Source organism: Monodelphis domestica, chromosome 5 (genome assembly GCF_027887165.1).
Source record: "Monodelphis domestica isolate mMonDom1 chromosome 5, mMonDom1.pri, whole genome shotgun sequence".
Taxonomy (NCBI): domain Eukaryota; kingdom Metazoa; phylum Chordata; class Mammalia; order Didelphimorphia; family Didelphidae; genus Monodelphis; species Monodelphis domestica.
In genome coordinates, this window is record NC_077231.1 from 99,161,769 (window position 1) to 99,178,824 (window position 17,056).

Below are 17,056 nucleotides of genomic sequence, written 5' to 3' on the forward strand. Positions count from 1 at the left end.
TTTCCATTAGTTATCAGAAGCTAGAAGCATAAGAGGGGAATGGAACCACAAGCCAATAAATACCAGAGCAGCCCAGGGTCCCAGAACTGGGAGAGAAGTCTCTAAACTTAACCTTGGGGGAAGCCTTTTTGAGAGCAAAAGCAAGGACTTTCAGAGCCAGAGATGTAAGGACATAAATAAGGGACCTGAAAAAGCCCATTCCTCCTGGAAGAACTAGGTTGGGTTCCTAGTGAATCTCACTGGAAGGGTGGATGGGGCTCATTTGAGAACTTCCCAAGGTGGGGTGGGGAGAAGGGATGGCAATCAACAAACTGAGAGGCCATCATCAGACAGTCCAGTTTTAATGCAAAGACTGGGGGTAGGGAAGGCAGCAAGAAGAGGTGGGTGTGTGCACTTGTTTGTAAACGCAGTAAGGAGCCAACCTGATAAGGAAATGAGACCAGAGTCCAGTCCTAGAGAATTAAAGTGATGGTCTCTAGAAGGATGGAAGGTATCTCTGCTGCTTAGCCCTGGGGTTTTATTTGATTTGTCCACAGTTAAACCTCCTGCTCATAAAACTGGAGGACTCCCATGCTAAGGTGAGGCAGGGCTTCAGGGCTCTTCCATTTAAAGAGCTTTCCAGAATTCCTCCCTTCCTCCCCAGGGCCAGTTCCTGCTCTCATACCCTTGAGGTCGTAAAGAAGAGGAGCAGGAGGAGGAGGAGGAGGGAAGTCTTTTGTAGATGGGGACTGTTACTGCTAGGGAATTTCAGGGTGCACCATGGGGTCTGTTCTTCAGAGCAGGAGGTAGAAGTGACTGGTAAAGTTCTCTTTATTACAGACCTACAAAAAATGAGAGAACCACATATATATGTCTATATATTACTTGTTCTCTCTTTTCTTTTACAAAACAGCATCAGAGGAGAAAATGTGGCAAGTAGGTCAGGCACAGGGTCACAGAACCTTTGTGGTAAAGCAAAGGGACTGGACGACAAGGACAAAGCTTTCACAGTCAAAACTGGGTGAGCCCACAGGTCTCTCTCCAAACTTCTCACAGTTGGGGCTTAGATTAGGCTGGGCTTGAAGGTGATGATGGGAGGAGAGGGGGGAGGGATCAAGCATGTGAAGAAGAAAACCACTCTAGCCCCCCTTACCCCCAGCAGCAGCTCCACTTCCCTAAGTACCAGTCCTCTGCAGTCAAGATAACTGGGAAATGCTTCGGGCTCCCAAGTTTGGAGATGAAGAACCTTTCCCCAGAAAGACACAGGCTGGGCCAATGCGGGCTAGATGAGGGGTGAGGAAGTGTGGAAAATACTAGAGTTCTTCTAGGAGGAGGGCCCGAGGGGAAATAAAGGCAGGTCTAGCTCAGCAGCCAATTAGCTTCTTGAGGAAAGCCTCCAGCTGGTCTTCATCCTTGATGCCCACAAACTTGTCCACCACGTCCCCATTCTTGATGGCTAGCACAGTTGGCACAGCAGAAACCTGGAAGGGGGAGGAGCAAGGGGGATAAGGGAGATGACATTATTTCTAAGCCAGAGAATGTCTGCCTATTCCTATTCTGGGGGACAGAGTTCTATGGGGCATTGAATCTGGAGTCCTCTTAAGACAGAGATGTTCATGGCCACCACCTTGAAAGTTGGAGCAAAGTAAGGTCCCTTCCTTTAAAGTACCACTGTGAAGCAGTAGTCATCAAAACAATCTGGTACTGGCTAAGACATAGAAGGGTGGATCAATGGAATAGAATAGGGGTATTTGACCTCAGCAATCTAGCATTTGATAAACCCAAAGATCCCAGCTTTTGGGATAAGAATTTACTACTTGACAAAAAGCACTAGGAAAATTTTGGAAAACAGTATGGCAAAAGTTAGCTTTAGATTAATATCTCACACCCTGTACCAAGATAAAGTCAAAATGGGTATATGATTTAAACATAAAGAGTGATATTATAAGTAAATTAGGGGAACATAGAATAGTTTTCCTGTCAGATCTATGGAGAAGGGAAGAATTCATGACCAAACAAGAGACAGAGAATGTTACAAGATGTAAAATGAATAATTTTTACTATATTAAATTAAGAAGGTTTTGTACAAACAAAACCATTGCAACCAAGCTTAGAAGGGAAACAACGAAATGGGAAAATTTTTTTCTAATAATTTTTTCTGATAAAGATCTCATTTCTCAAATATATAGAAAACTAAATCAAACTGATAAGAATCCAAGTCATTCCCCAATTGACAAATGGTCAAAGGATACGAATAAGCAGTTTTCAGATGAAGAAATCAAAAAATCATATGAAATCCCTCTTGATTAGAGAAATCCAGATTAAAACAACTCTTGAGGTACCACTTCAGACCTAGCAGATTGGCCAATATGACATTAAAGGAAAATGATGAATGTTAGAGGGGATGTGGCAAAATTGGGACACATGCATTTCTGGTGGAGTTGTGAATCGATCTGATAATTCTGGAGGGCAATTTGGAATTATGCATGAAGGACCATAAAAGAACAGATCTTTTACACAGCTAGGTCTGTATGCCAAAAAGATAAAAAATAATGGGAAAGAACCTATTTGTACAAAAATATTTATAGCTGCTCCTTTTGTGGTGGCAAAGAATTGGAAACTAAAGGAATGTCCCTCAACTGGAGAATGGCTGAACAAATTGTGGTATATGATGGTGATGGAATACTTTTGTGCTATAAGAATGATGAACAGGATAATTTCACAAAGAGCTGGAAAAACCTATGAACTGATACACAGTGAAATAAGCAAAACAAGGAGAATGTTATACACAGTATATCACTTTCAAAAATGAATACTATGGAAATACATTTTGCATGATAATGCCCCAGAATGAACTGTTTGTCAGCTCTGAAGGAGGGAAGGGAGAAGGGAGATAATATGGATCATACCATTTTGGAAAACTTATGTGGAAATTTATTAAAATAAAAAAATAAAAAAGGGCCACTGGGGTAAGAACATCCCAGAATTTTAGGGTTCCCCCAATGGAAAAATACTTTCCATTCAAGCTCCCAGTATTTACCCTTCCTCCAGAAAAACCACTTACTGACTCATCACCCAGTGGTTTGGCTGGAGGCATAGAAAAGATTAAAATAGCCACAGGAGGAGGGGAATAAAAAGAGAGAATGTAGACAGGGGGCTGAAGGACCCTGGTACAGTGATTGACTGAGTTTTCTTGTTGTTTTAGAGGCAGAAAGAAAAAGGCAATATGATGTGGGGTCAGATTTACAGCATGTTCAGCTCATCATTGTGAACCAAAATAGACACCAATATTTGAAGTTGACTGAGGAATCTGTGTAAAAGTCTTCCCCACTTCTGAATGATATAAAAAGGAAGGTTCAGCTATGCTACTTTGGAATGAGGAAAGGCAATATAAAGATTATTTGGAAAAAGAGGCCGAGATTGCATTGGCAAGTTTTTTGTTTGTTTGTTTGTAACCCTTATCTTCCACCTTGGAATCAATACTGTGTATTGGTTCCAAGGCAGCAGAGTGCTAAGGGCTAGGCAATGGGGGTCAAGTGACTTGACCAGCTAGGAAGTGTCTGAGGCCACATTTGAACCTAGGACCTCCCGTCTCTAGGCCTGACTCTCAATCCACTGAGCTCCCCAGCTCCCCCCTGGCAAGGTTTTAATGAAGATGATCCCCCTTATAACATACAGTAGCCTCTGTGGTATTGTGATCCCAAGCACTCCATCAAAAGGATGGAACCTGGGTCTGCAGTCTGGCTTGGCCACTAGCTACATGATTCTGTGCAAGTCCTTGCATTTTCCTGAGGCTCAGCTGACTCATCTGTAAAATGAGGATAATTTTAATCACTCGCTTACCACATAAGTGGTTATGAAGATCCAGTGAAATAATGCCTATAAAGCTCGTTGTTAACAGTGAAGTGCTATATATTCACAAGTTATTATTATTCACAGTCATAAACTAGTCATAAGAGACAAACACTGCCTTCTGAGAGCCTGTATGTTGATAGCACCAAAAGGACAACATAAACACCAATTCCACCCCCCCCCCCCTCATCCCATTGTATGTGGTGGTTCAAAGTAAGCCACTTAGTTTGGTCTTTTTTACAGAAACTTCTCAGAAGTTCTATATTCAATGGAACACTGACCTTCAAAATCAGTTGCCAGACCAATGTGCCCCTTGGGCAATCAGGCTGGCAAAGAAGCCCATGGACTCTAGTTTGCAGTCCTATTCTTAGCCGCATAAGATAAAGTACAAAGGAAAGCAATGATTATGAACTCTATCAAAATCTTTTAAAAACAGGTCATGACCATCTATGAGCTGCTTAAGGACAGGGACTTGTGGATTTTATTTTAATTTTTTTAAACCTCACTTTCTATCTCGGAATCAATATGGTGTATTGGTTCTAAGGCATTAGAGTGGTAAGGGCTAGTCAGTGGGAGTTAAATGACTTGCCCAGGGCCACATAGCTAGGAAGTATCTGAGATTAGATTTGAACCCAAGACTTCTCTGTCTTTAAGCCTGGATCTCAATCCACTGAGCCACCCAGTTGTCTCCTGGACTTTATCTTTGTATACTCAAGTGCCTCTCATATGTTGGGCATTTTAACATTTGCTGAATGAATGAAAAACAGTTAACTGTGGAGAGGCTCTGTGATCATTTCATTAAGGCTGTCATAACTCCTGAACTCCTCCATGGCAGCTGAAATCAAAATCAGTCTCATTTCAATCACCTCTCTTTTGTGAGCCAATCCCGCAACTATCCAGTTAGATTCCCACTTTCCCTACCAAACCTGGCTCTGTATCTCTCTGGCAACTCTCTAAATCTCTACCCCAAAGGAAGAGAGCAGAACCCACTCAGGGGATTCCAAAGAATGCATTCCATGCTTCAAAGGCATGTTCCTTTCAGAGGGGCCTTAGAAATTATCTTGGTCAGCCAGAGGAGTCCCCAAACTGTACTGAGCAATGGTAACTGCTGGGATAAAGGAAGAGACTCATTTCTATGCCTACATCCTGGCACATGTATTCAACATCATCCCAATATCACTATGATTTCTCCAGTTTCATCAAAAACCACAGTACAGGTGATGTTTAGGGAGCAATGCTTTCAGACTATTCTTGCTCACTAAAGGCCACCAAAGCCCCAAGATATGTCTGTGAGGTCCCTGAAAGGCAGACTATGGCCTGACTGCTGGGGTACAAAGACTTCCTGAGAAGTGATTCCTCCTCCATGGCTAATCCCACTCCTCTCACATGAACTGAAAGCAGCTAAGACTGGCCAAGCCTCACCCAAGGGAGGAGCAATGAGGGAGCACAAAGGACACTGGAGACCTCTGCAACAAGAAGGCTAAGACTGGCATTGGCAAGCCTTGGCTGTCTGGTGGCCCTCTTCGCCCCCGCCACTTTGCTGTTTCCATTCTAGGTTTCTTGTAACTCTCCCAGGCACATGATTGAGTGGGTGGGCACTGGGAGTGCCAAGAGGGCCACACATGCCCCACCCCTCTTTCCTGTACAACCAATGACCAAAAAAGGCTGCAGATGCTGGCCAAGGGAGGTGTGGGGATGTGTGCCCTAGGCTGGGTGTTCAATGGGCCCAGCCTCGCTCAGCTGCTCTTTGGTGCCCTCTAGCGGCAGTCGGAGACAGCCAACCCCCTTGTCAAGGGGATTACTGCTCAGGGATAGGATGGAAGAGAGCCTCTTTCAATTAGATTATTCAGTGACTTACATGCAAACTCAGGAGGATTCCAGCCACCTTCAGGTTATCCAGAGGATGGCTGCCCGATCTGGATAGGGCAGGATGAGGAGATAGGACAAGGATGCCAGTGCTGGCCCTACCACTGGTGCCATCTATGACCCCCTTTGCCTCTTTCTGGGGCTTTGAGCGAGTAGGTACTAAGATTGTGTGGATCACCTGGAGACTCCTTAGTACCATCTCCCTCCTTGTACATCTAGGGAAACTGAGGCCTCATTTATCCAAGGCCCCAGAGCTAGTAACTAACAGAGGTGGGATTCAAATTGTGGTCCTCCAGGCTCCTGGAGAATTCTTTCTACCTCTGGTACTTTAAGTTCTAAGGGCCTTCCTGCTCTAAGATCATGTGATGTGAATCCAGAGCTTGAGTAGGCCATTTCCATGCTCATTGGGGCCTAAAGGAAAAACCAACTAAATACAAATCAAACATTTTGCCCTGCCACTTGGGTGGGAAAGCTATGGACAGAACACCACATGGGGAGGATCTGCAGGTCCCCTTCCAACCGATAAGGGTTTGATCAACTGCAGAAGAGAGGAGGCTGCAAGATTTGGAGGGAGAAGACAGGAGTTGGATCTCACACCTTCTGTTGGCTTATGGAGACCCTGGCCCAGTTAATAATCTGCCCGAGACTTGGTTTTCTTATCCAAACAATCAGGACCATTTTAGACTGCCTAGTCAGAGCTGATGTCCACCACATGATGATGTATTTGCACTATAAACTACAAAAGGATGACACTTCAGTCATGATTCCTATCCATTTAGCCCTTACTGAGGCTCTCCTTCCTCTAGGTTCACAGGGATAGATTGAGCCCTCCAGCCAGACCACCAGGAATCCAGGGTGTAGAGCTCCGTTTTCAGTCCTGGCCCCCTAAACCTCCTGCCCTTGAACAGACCCAAGTTCAGAGAGGAAAAAGCAAAAAGAATCACAAATGCATAGAGGGGTGGCCCTGGCAGTCTAAGATCAAGCTGGAATCCTTGCTGAGCAAAGAGTGGGACCTGGTATACCAAGAAATCTCCCTTCATCAGATGAAGTCAACACCAACAGTTCTTGGGAAACTATGGCAATGAGAAAAGGCTGAGCTAGGGTTCTAGTTCCCTAAAATCACTTCCATTCACTCCCCCCCTTCCCCCAATCCTCACTTTCTGTCCTAGTGACAATTCTAGGATAGAAGGGCTAGACAAACAGGGTTAAGTAACTTGCTCAGGATAATCCAGCTAAGAAGTATCTGAGGTCATATTTGAACCCAGGTCCTCACAACTTTAGGCCCGACTCTCTATCCACTGGGAAGGGAAGACCTGGTAACTGGGAACACCTCTCTGAGGTCTTATTTATTTATTTATTTATTTAAAGTTTATTTATCTAATTTATAATACCCCCACCCCCATGAATCATGTTCTTTCCCTCCCCTCCTCCCACAGCCAATGTGCAATTCCACTGGGTTTTACATGTGTCCTTGATCCAGACCTATTTCCATGTTGCTGATGTTTGCACTAGGGTGATCATTTAGAGTCTATCCCCAATCATATCCCCCTTGACCCATATATTCAAGCAGTTGTTTTTCTTCTGTGTTTCTGCTCCCACAGTTCTTCCTCTGAATGTAGATAGTGTTCTTTCTCGTAAGTCTTTGGGGTCTTTTTAAAAGGCCTTTCAGAAGGCAGCAAGTTAACTCAATGGATAGAGCCAGGCACGGAGACAGGAAGACTTAGGTTCAAATCTGGCCTCAGATACTTTTTAGTTGGGTGACCCTGGGCAAGTCTCTTAACCTCTATTGCCTAACCCCTACTGCTCTTCTGCCTTGGAACACAGTATTGAGCCCAAGATGGAAGGTAGGGGGTTTTAAGAAGGAAAAAAAGGCCTTTCAAAGAGAAGCTCCAGCTACATGACAACAGCCTGCCTAGGATTTCCCCAGGGAGAACACTGTGACCTGCAGGCTTAGGGTCTGCTGTGGGCAAGGGGCAAAGGAGCCCCCTTCAATACCTGCAAATCAGGATCATGAGAGCTCACATTCCACAGGAGATGGAGGGATCAGAGAAAAAGAGGCATCATGGTTTAATGGAAAGAGTAATGGCTTCTGAGGAGTGAGGGAAACCTGGCACTGAAGCTTTGTCCTTTGTCTACCTGAGGTCTCAAGTTTCTTCTTCTGTAAAATGGGGCTAACCCACCCTTGTGCTATTGCCATCCCAAGACTGTAAAAACAGATCTGTTTGTGACTCTTTAGAGGCTTGGTGAGAGTAAGCTTCAGCTATATTTGTCTTCACCAGGGAGGAGAACCTGTATCTCCAATAGCAATACAAAGTTTGGAAAAAGCTGTGACAATAGTGGCAAACAGGGCAAGTTGGCCTAGTGAGGAGAGGGTTAGGAAGGCCTGTCTCAATTGACTGGCTGGGGGGCCAAGGCAGCCTCAGATACTTAGACAAGCTGCTGACACACTGCATTGGATGGGACTATGTACCCTGAGGAGGGCTCCCTAATCTGATAGCACAAGTCCTGAATACACACAAAAAGGGGATCTACGATGAGAAAACAGGTCTGGGCTCTGGAGCAACCCTTCAAAGCTTCTCTAAGCAGCTAATCTATGTCAAGCAAGAGGAAGGATTTGAATAGCTCAAGAGTATTAAAGGCAAGGAGAAGATTGGGGAAAGATCAAGAACCTAATTCCACCCTCTATCCCCTGCTCTCTCTGCCCCAATTTGAACTGGCCAACAGCCACAAAAAAGTCTTGGTGGGTTGGGAAAGGTGATTTCACCAACTCCAAAACCCAAGTAGGTGGGCAAAGGGCAAAAGGCAGGACAATAGAATAAAGAAAAATTTTTGCATTACCCACAGAAAACCTGAGAAAGGAACTGGTTCTGGAAGTAAAAAACACTTGAGGGATGTGGGCTTTGTATAGTCAGGACAGCCTGGAGCCTGGGGGGCATGCTGAGACACAAGGCAAAGAATGTACACACATTCCAAAGCTCTGAGGGGGTCTCTCTCTCTCCCCTACTACTCCCAGGGGAATCTGCTGAGGATTGTGAAATCTGACATTGGGCAGCTGGCCAGGGGTACATCAATTGTGGGGGAAGGGGAGTAGGCTCTGGCCACAGACAACAAATGAATGTTTCTGAGGTGGGAGGCTTTCCCTGAGGATATGGGGATAGGAGGTATGCAGGAGAGTTTGAAGAAATCCATTTAAATCCCAGAAGTTGTAGAACTCTGTTTAACATGCCAATCATGCACCTGGAATCAGACTGGTTCAGTGTGGCTTCAGAGGGCAAAAGTAGGCACAATAGGCACAGTTAGGAGAGGCAAATCATAGTTCTATTGAAAGAAATCTCTTGACTGGAGCTAAACTAAAGGCTAAGAGGTTTCTGTGGATCAGAGTGAGTTCCCCTTCATAAGAGTATGAAGAAGCTGGGGTGATCAACCATCAGAGATGATGCAATGGGTTGAGTCAGTTTTGAAGTCAGGAAGACCTTGGGCAAGCCACTTATCCTCTAAATTCCACTGCTCTCTAAAACTGTCAGTCTCAGAGAAGGGGCCAGCCTTTATGGGGAGGGGATATTTCACTCAATCACAGGCCTAGTTTCTATCCTGAGTCCTTTCAATGCCAAACTTATCTGATTTTATAAAGCTTTGAGTTTACAAAGAAAAGTGTAGCTCCCCCAGGACTCTGGCTTCCAACCCCAGACCAGAGGGGATTGGTGAACTCTCTGCTAGAATAGGTACATTCTAACCCTTCCAAGGAATCCTTGAAACATCTCAGAAGGCAAAGATCCTAGGAGCAGGACACATCGCAGCATCCCAGATTGAGGGCTTTTGGAGAGCCCAAGGGCCATTTCATCTACTTTCCTCATTCTTCTAAAAGGTCTGGAAAAGGCTGGCACAGGTTAAGAGTCCTGCTACCAGTGAGTGCCAGGAGGTGGCCTTGATGCCTAAAACAAGAACATCTGGAATATCAAAGACTCCACCTAGTGTTTCTGTGCATGAAGCCCTCTGCCCACAGCAGGGATGTGTGGGGAAAAGGATGAAGATATTGACTACCCAACCCTATGAAGTACTTCAGGGAAGCAGGAGGGTCCCAGGGTCCCAGGGCTCTGTATGTCTGGATTCTAGGGCCACTGCCAACATTCCTGTTCCATACCTCATACTCAATGGCGAGGTCTGTGTTGTCATCAATGTCCACCTTGGCCATCAGCACCTTCCCCTCCTGCTTTGCCACCATTTTCTCTAACCGGGGGCCCAAGATCTTGCAGGGGCCACACCACCTCAAGAAGGGGAGGAAAGGAAGCATCTCTGTCAGACAGGGCTTGTCTCATTCCTCTGCTCCCTGTTGCTACAAGGGAGGGTTCTGCAGGGAGCAGGGACAGGCAAGCTCATTAAGATATAATATGGATGAATAATGAAAAATTATTCATAAAACTTTTTTAAAAGAGGCATCGAAAATGAGATAAGAAAAATTAACAGTTCAAATCTCAGCTTCAAAGAATTCTCAGTGCATCTCCATTTAAATACATCTTTGTCATAAAAGAATGCTTGTCTTCTTGGGAAGCTCCATCAAAGCTGTGAGTCCTGGTTGAGTATTACCAGGAAAGGTACCTGGGCTGAATGTCAAGGGAACAACACAGCCTCTGAGCACTGATAGTGAATGGCAGGGCTCATAAAGAGGTGGCTTCCCCTTCCTGTTTACCTCAAATTATTTTTGAGAGCCTGGCTTCTGTCAGTGATCCAAGGCAGCACAGGACGCATAAAAAGGAAGAGATGATGTTGTCTTTAGTGGGCAGCCAGGTAGCACAGTGGAGAGAGTACCAGGCCTAGAGTCAGGAAGACCCATTTTCCTGAGTTCAAATCCAACCTCAGCCATGTACTAGCTGTGTAACTCTGGGCAAGTCATTTAACACTGTTTTCCTCAGTTTCCTCATCTGGAAAATAAACTAGAGAAGGAAATGGCAAACCACTTCAGTATCTCTGCCAAGAAAACCCCAAAAGGGACTCCCAAGAGTTAGTTAGCACAACAAAAGCTGTTGTCCTTGAACTTTAAACTTCTCATCCCTGGAAAGTGTCTCCAGGCAGCAGAGGAGGAGGGCTTGGGGGCAAAGTCCTATTATCCAATGCAAGTCTCTGCTTTAGAGGGATTGTTTATCTACAGCTCCAGGTGGAACCCCAGCCAATATATTTGTGCAAACCCCTGCCCAGATCACTAGGAAGTTATCAAATCCCTCTTATTCAAATAACCCTCCCCAACCAACACAGGAAATATGATTTCCTTTAACAAACGAGGAAAATGAGGCAAGAGGACAAATGGCTTGCTCAAGGCCACAGAGCCAGAGAACAAAACAAAATGAGAACAACCCAAGTGTTTATCAGAGATGAAGAACTCTCTTTCTAAATTGAATGTGCCTCTCACACCTAGCCTTACAAAGAGGGGTTTAATGAATTAATGAATTCTCTCTAGTTGACTGTAGTCAGGCCAATTAACATGGGCCCCAAAGCCCAGAAAGAAATCAATCAGGTGTGGGTGCTTTAACTTAAAAAATCAAAAACAAACATGTGACCAACATCTTGCCATGGGCATTTCCATTTATGGTCAAACCACTGGGAAGGCTTAATAAATTTTTATAGGTCTTCTCCAGTTTTGGAGAGGGACAACTAAAAAGTATGAAGGGCTTACAGGTAAGGTCATTAAAATGGTCAGAAATCCAGGAGAGGCCAAATACTGCCCTCTAATGGTACATTAGATACCTCCCCCTTTTTTAAAACCATATTCATTCACAGTATAATTTTTAATAATACTCCATAGGTGGGGGCCCTGGAAACATAAGAAAATTCATTGGAAAATGAATATAGCTCTTGTAAGAACTCTTTCTGGGCCTCTGTCCATTTTATGTTTTTATTTGAAGTATTGGAAGTGGGTGTTTTAATTTCAATGTCTTCTGAATTTGAACCCTGATCTGTATTTCTAAAGTAGCTATTTATGGTTAGGTTCTTTCTATTTCATTTATTCATTTTTAAAATTTTTAGCAGCTTATTTGTTAACGTAAGAAAAAAGTGATCTAGGACTTTAAAAAATCCCTACCCTCTGCCTATGCCCAATACTCACTGTGCATGGAAATCCACAACGACTGGTGTCTGGCTGTTGACAACTCTGTCCTGAAAGTCAGGCCCATCCTGGACATTAAATGTAACCTTACAGACCCTGCTGGTAAAAAATGTCCGGGCCAAACTGGGTACAATAGCTGGTCTGCCAGGGTTGCCCTGGGCTAGAACCTCAGGAGAAAGAGGTGCCCAATGACACTGAGGGAACTTCCTGGAGAAGAGAGAGGCCACAAATCTCCTGAGGACCATACGCTGAGCCATCTACAAGGGAAAAAAAAGAGAGGACGAGGACATGTGAAGATGGTCAACAAAGGCAAAAACAAGGCTTCTAAGACCAATAAAGTTAACAAGGAGGAATTCCTCTGGATTTCAAGAAAGAGGATGACCGAAGAGGAAAAAGGGGATATGGGACCAGAGAGAAAGGAATTAAAGGAAGAACAGTAGAAAGAAGGAAAAATGAGTCTCTCAGTAGAGCTGATGGATAATGGGAAGAGTGAAATCAGAAGGCAAAGGAACAGATAGAAGATAGAGGTCTCACATCTAAAATATATAGAGAACTATCAAATATATAAGAATTTGAGCCATTCTCCAATTGGGAAATGTTTGAAAGATATGAAAAGGCTGTTTTTGGATGAAGAAATAAAAGTTTTATGTAACTACATGAAAAAATGGTCTAAATCATTATTGATTTAGAGAAATGCAAATCAAAACAAATCTGAGATATCTCAACAGATCAGATTGGCTAAAATGATAAATGTCAGGGATGTGGAAAATGGGAGCACTGATACTCTGTTGGTGGAATTGTGAACTGATACAACCATTCTGGAGAGTAATTTGGAAGGAATTATGCTCAAAGAGTTATACAACTGTGTATACCTTTTAAAAAATGTATTTTTTTTTCCAGTTATACGTAGAAACAATTTTTGACAATTGTTTTTTGACATTCTAAGATTCAGGTTTTCTTCCTACTTCCCTGATGTGGTAAATAGTCTAATACAGGTTATACCAATGCTTTTATAAAATAGATATTTTTACATTGCTCATACATATAATAAAAACTCATGAAGGAAATAAGTGGAAGATGGCATGCTTTGATCTGCCCTCAGATGCAACAGTTCCTTCTTTGGCTGTGGATAGCATTTTTCATTGTGTATGCTTTTTGATCCAGGAATACTACTATTAGGTTTATTTCCTAAGGTGTCCAAGGATAATAGAAAAGAAACTGTATGTTCTAAAATATTTATAGCAGATTTCTTTGTGGTGACAACCAGAAATTGAGGGGATGCCTATCAAATGAGGAATGGCTAAACAAGTTGTGGTGTTGTAATGGAATACTACTGTGCTGAGGGAATATTGAACAGGTTAATTTTGGAAAAACATGAAAAGATTTGCATGAAATAATGAAGAGTGAAATGAGCAGAACTAAGAGAACATAAAATAAAGCACCAAAAATATTACTTGAATAATGACATGTGTATGTCCACCTCCAGAGAAAGAACTGATAAACAGAAATCAGTAAGACATAGTTAAAAATAATTTTTTAAAGACAGTTTTATATATGCATATATCTTTTTGTCAAATGAGGAGAAAGGAGTGAAGGAGGGTGGGCTAAGTGGGTTTTAAATGTAACAAATAAATACATTAAAAAAAGACAAAAGACAAAAGAAAACAAGGTGTGAGGAGGCATGAAGAATCAGGAGGGAGGTGTTGTCTGGCTCAACTGTGATATGAGGAAAAGATTTCTAAGGTCTCTTCCAGCTCTAAAGTTTATCTGGCATGAGAAGGACATCTCAACTCCTCAAATTCGGAGATTCAGTTTAGGTGGCTACTATGTGTCAGCTCCACTCCCCAGAGTAAAAAAAGAGCCAGCAGCTTCCTTTGGGGGATTTAATCCAGTAGGATGACGCCAGAGTAAATAGAAAAAAGGCAGATACTCTATTTGGACAAAAAAAGAAATCCAAACAGAGCTCTAGGACAATGTGAGGAGACCCTGGAATGCCAGGACTGGAAGGGGCCTGAAGAGGTCATGTGGTCTAGCCTCCTTTTTTTGCAGCCAAAGAAACTAAAGGCCAGATGGGGAAATATTCTGACCAAGGTTGGATAATCAGTTATGAACAAGTATTTATTAAGCATTTCCTGTGAGCTAGACCCTACTAAGAAATAAGGGTAGGCTCCAGGAATTGATGCAGAATGAGAACACTGTACACAGAGACTGATACACTGTGGCATAATCAAATGTAATGGACTTCTCTACTAGCAGCAATGCAATGATCCAGGACAATTTTGAGGGACTTAGGGGAAAGATGCTATCCACATCCAGAGGAAGAATTGTGGGAACAGAAATGCAGAAGAAAAACAACTGCAGGATCACATGGGCTGATGGGGATATGATTGGGGATGTAGACTCTAAACATCATGCTAGTGCAAATATCAATAATATGGAAATGTTTTGATCAATGAGACACATAAAACCCAGTGGAATTGCTCATTGGCTCTGGGAGGGAGGGAAGGAAAGAACATGAAACATGTAGTCATGGAAAAATATTTTAAATTAATTAATTAAATAAATACATTTTTTAAAAAAGGAATAAGGGTAGGAAGAACCATAGGGAATTTACATTCTAAAAAGGGATACAAGTAACAGAAGAACACACAGAGAACATGTAAAGTTTATAAACACATACGTATATAAAGAAATTAAATTTGAAGTAGCTTGGGAAGGAGGGCTCTTGTAGCTGGTGGAAGCAAGAAAGTCTTCATGCCTGACAGTGAGCTCATGAGATGGAGAGTGGAGAAGGAAGGGTATTCCAGGCAGATCTATGTAAAGGGATGGAGGGACGAGATGGTTGTGACATGCAGAGAGGCTAGGAAATAGGGGGTTAAGTGACTTGCCCAGTGTCACCCAACTAGGAAGTGTCTGAGACTGAATTTGAACCCCAGACCTTCTGTCTCTGGGCCTGATTCTCAATCCACTGAACCACCCAGCTGTCCCCTTCCCAGGTACAATTTGAAAGCTAAAGGGTTTATGTTTTATCTCAAGAGGAAATAAGAAATCACTAAAGTGGCTGAGTAGAGGAGTCACAGTCAGATTTATGCCTAAGACAAATGACTTTGGTAGCAGCATTTAGAAGTAAAGCCTCAAGGAAGAGAGATAGTTCAGAGGCTGTTGCAATAATATTGGCCAGAGGTGAAGGTGGTCTGTCTCTTAAGATAGTAGCTATGTGAGAGGGGAGAAGGGGTCCAATGGGAGGGAGGTTTTGGAGGTTAAAATGGAGAGATCTGGCATGCAGTCATCCAGGTTGTATAGGAGATTCAAATCCAGATCTTCTGATTCCAACACAATGGTACTTTCCCCTACACCTGACCATTTAGTAAGAGAGCTGAAGAATCTGGCATAAGGAAAAGAGAACTTGAGGGAAACAAAGGACAGAATGCTGGCTCTTCCTCCAGGGACAAATTAATTATGGAAATTGGGGGCAGAATGCTGAGGGTTAGATTCCATCAGATTATCTCTTAGGTCCCTCACCTCTGCATCTACAAAGACAACCGTACATAGCAGGTGTTCATTTTCATAACTATTTCAATTTAGCTGGTTTCCTTTGTAATCCTATGTAATTAAAAAAAAAAATCCTTACCTTCTGTCTTAGAATCCATACTGTGTGCTGAGCAGTAAGGACTAGGCAATGAAGGATTAAGGTCACACAACTGGGAAATGTATGTGGCCGAATTTGAACCTAGGACCTCTATCTCCCAGGTCTGGTCGGTATCCACTGAGCCACCTAGCTGTCCCTCAATCCTATGTATTTAAAACAACACAATTTTGAAAAGAGGTATATAGGCTGACTGACTACCTGAAGAGTACAGCACAAAAAAGAGTTAAGAACCCCTGTTGAGAATCAAATGAGATAACAAGTAAAGGTCTTGTCAAGTACTATATAAATGCAAATTATTATTACAGGATTTTAAATTAGAAGACATTTTAGACTCCAACTCTTTCATTTTACAGACGTGGAGATTGAAGTCCAAAGAGACATGACCTAGCCAAGAGGACATCGGGAATCATTTACGAATTATCTACTACATGAAAAGCTCCATACTAGGCACTGGGGATACAAACCGCAAAGATGAGACAGTCTCTACCCTCAAGGAGCTTACATTTTGCCAGGGAGGGAGAGACATGGTCAAGAGGCAGGAAATTTGAAGAGGGAGAGAACCCTGTGGTGATGGAGGCTAGGAAAGACTTCTCTTAAGAAGAGGGCATCTGACCTGGGAACCGAAGGAAGCCAAGGATTCTAAAAGGCAGAGGTGAGGAAGGGAGGTGAGAGACTAGCAGTTTGGCTGCAATCGTAGGGCATGAAAAAGGGGGATGTGCCTCTAAGTTTAGAAGCTCCTAGAGGGCAGGGGCTGTTTTGTAAATAATAAATGTTCCTGGATTGATCAATAGATCTCCCGCCCTCATCCCCAGCTCACAGCAGAGCGCGCGGCACGTGGAGGAGGCAGAATCAATGCTTGTTGCTAACTGGGGAATGCAAGTATGGACTAGACCAGGCAGAGCCTTGAATGCCGAGCTTAGGAATTTGCCTTTAAACCTAGAGAAGTGGGAAGCCGCGGCAGACACGTGAGCGGGAGAGTGACCAACCGGAGGGATCAGAAGTGGGGGGTGGGGAGGGGGCCCGCCAGGGCGGACAGACCCGAGAGGAAGCTGGACGCCGCCCTCTGCCCCCACCCCCCCAAGGATTCCCCACGCGCCTCCTACCTCCTGCGGCGCGAGCGCGGCCACGAGACCGAACGAGCGAGCAGCAAGCGGCTAGCAGCGAGCGGAGAGCAGAGGCACCTAGGCCGCCCTGCCCTCTTCTCTCCCGCAGCCTCCGCCCCCTCCTACCCGGCACGGCTTGGCCCTGCCCGCCCGTCAAGGGCACGGCTTGCGTCACTTCCGCTTCAGAGGCTGAATCACGTAATTTCCGGCAGCCGCCCGTGAGCTTTGCTTTCATCTTTCCCCGGAGACGGAAGAGGACGGGAGGAGAGAGGAGGGGAAGGGCGGGGAAAGGGCGACGTGAGCGGAGCGGGAGGGGTCCGTCGATACATGCGCACGCTCCAGGAAGTCGTGCTCACCGTTAGGGCCGGAAGTGGGCGGAGCAAGCGGCCGCGGGTACGTTAACGCCCACTGGTTCCTCCCTGTTTCCCCCCGGAGCTCATTCTGGGTGACCTGTTGCGTACTTGCCTCAGTCTCCCCAGTTGTAACATTAAGGGGTAGAGCTGGGAGAGA

The 17,056-nt window shown here is 44.2% G+C and overlaps 1 protein-coding gene across 1 annotated transcript; it reads right to left on the reverse strand.

Moving 5' to 3' along the window:
• Nucleotides 1-325: 325 nt before the first annotated feature.
• On the reverse strand, nt 326-16,745 carry TXN2 (thioredoxin 2). Its single transcript, XM_001375993.4, has 4 exons — nt 16,547-16,745; nt 11,795-12,051; nt 9,839-9,962; nt 326-1,460 (listed from the first exon to the last, which is right to left on the reverse strand). The coding sequence occupies exons 2-4, from the start codon at nt 12,049-12,051 to the stop codon at nt 1,344-1,346; spliced, it is 498 nt and encodes a 165-aa protein (XP_001376030.1). The 5' UTR covers nt 16,547-16,745; the 3' UTR covers nt 326-1,343.
• Between the last annotated feature and the right edge of the window lie 311 nt (nt 16,746-17,056).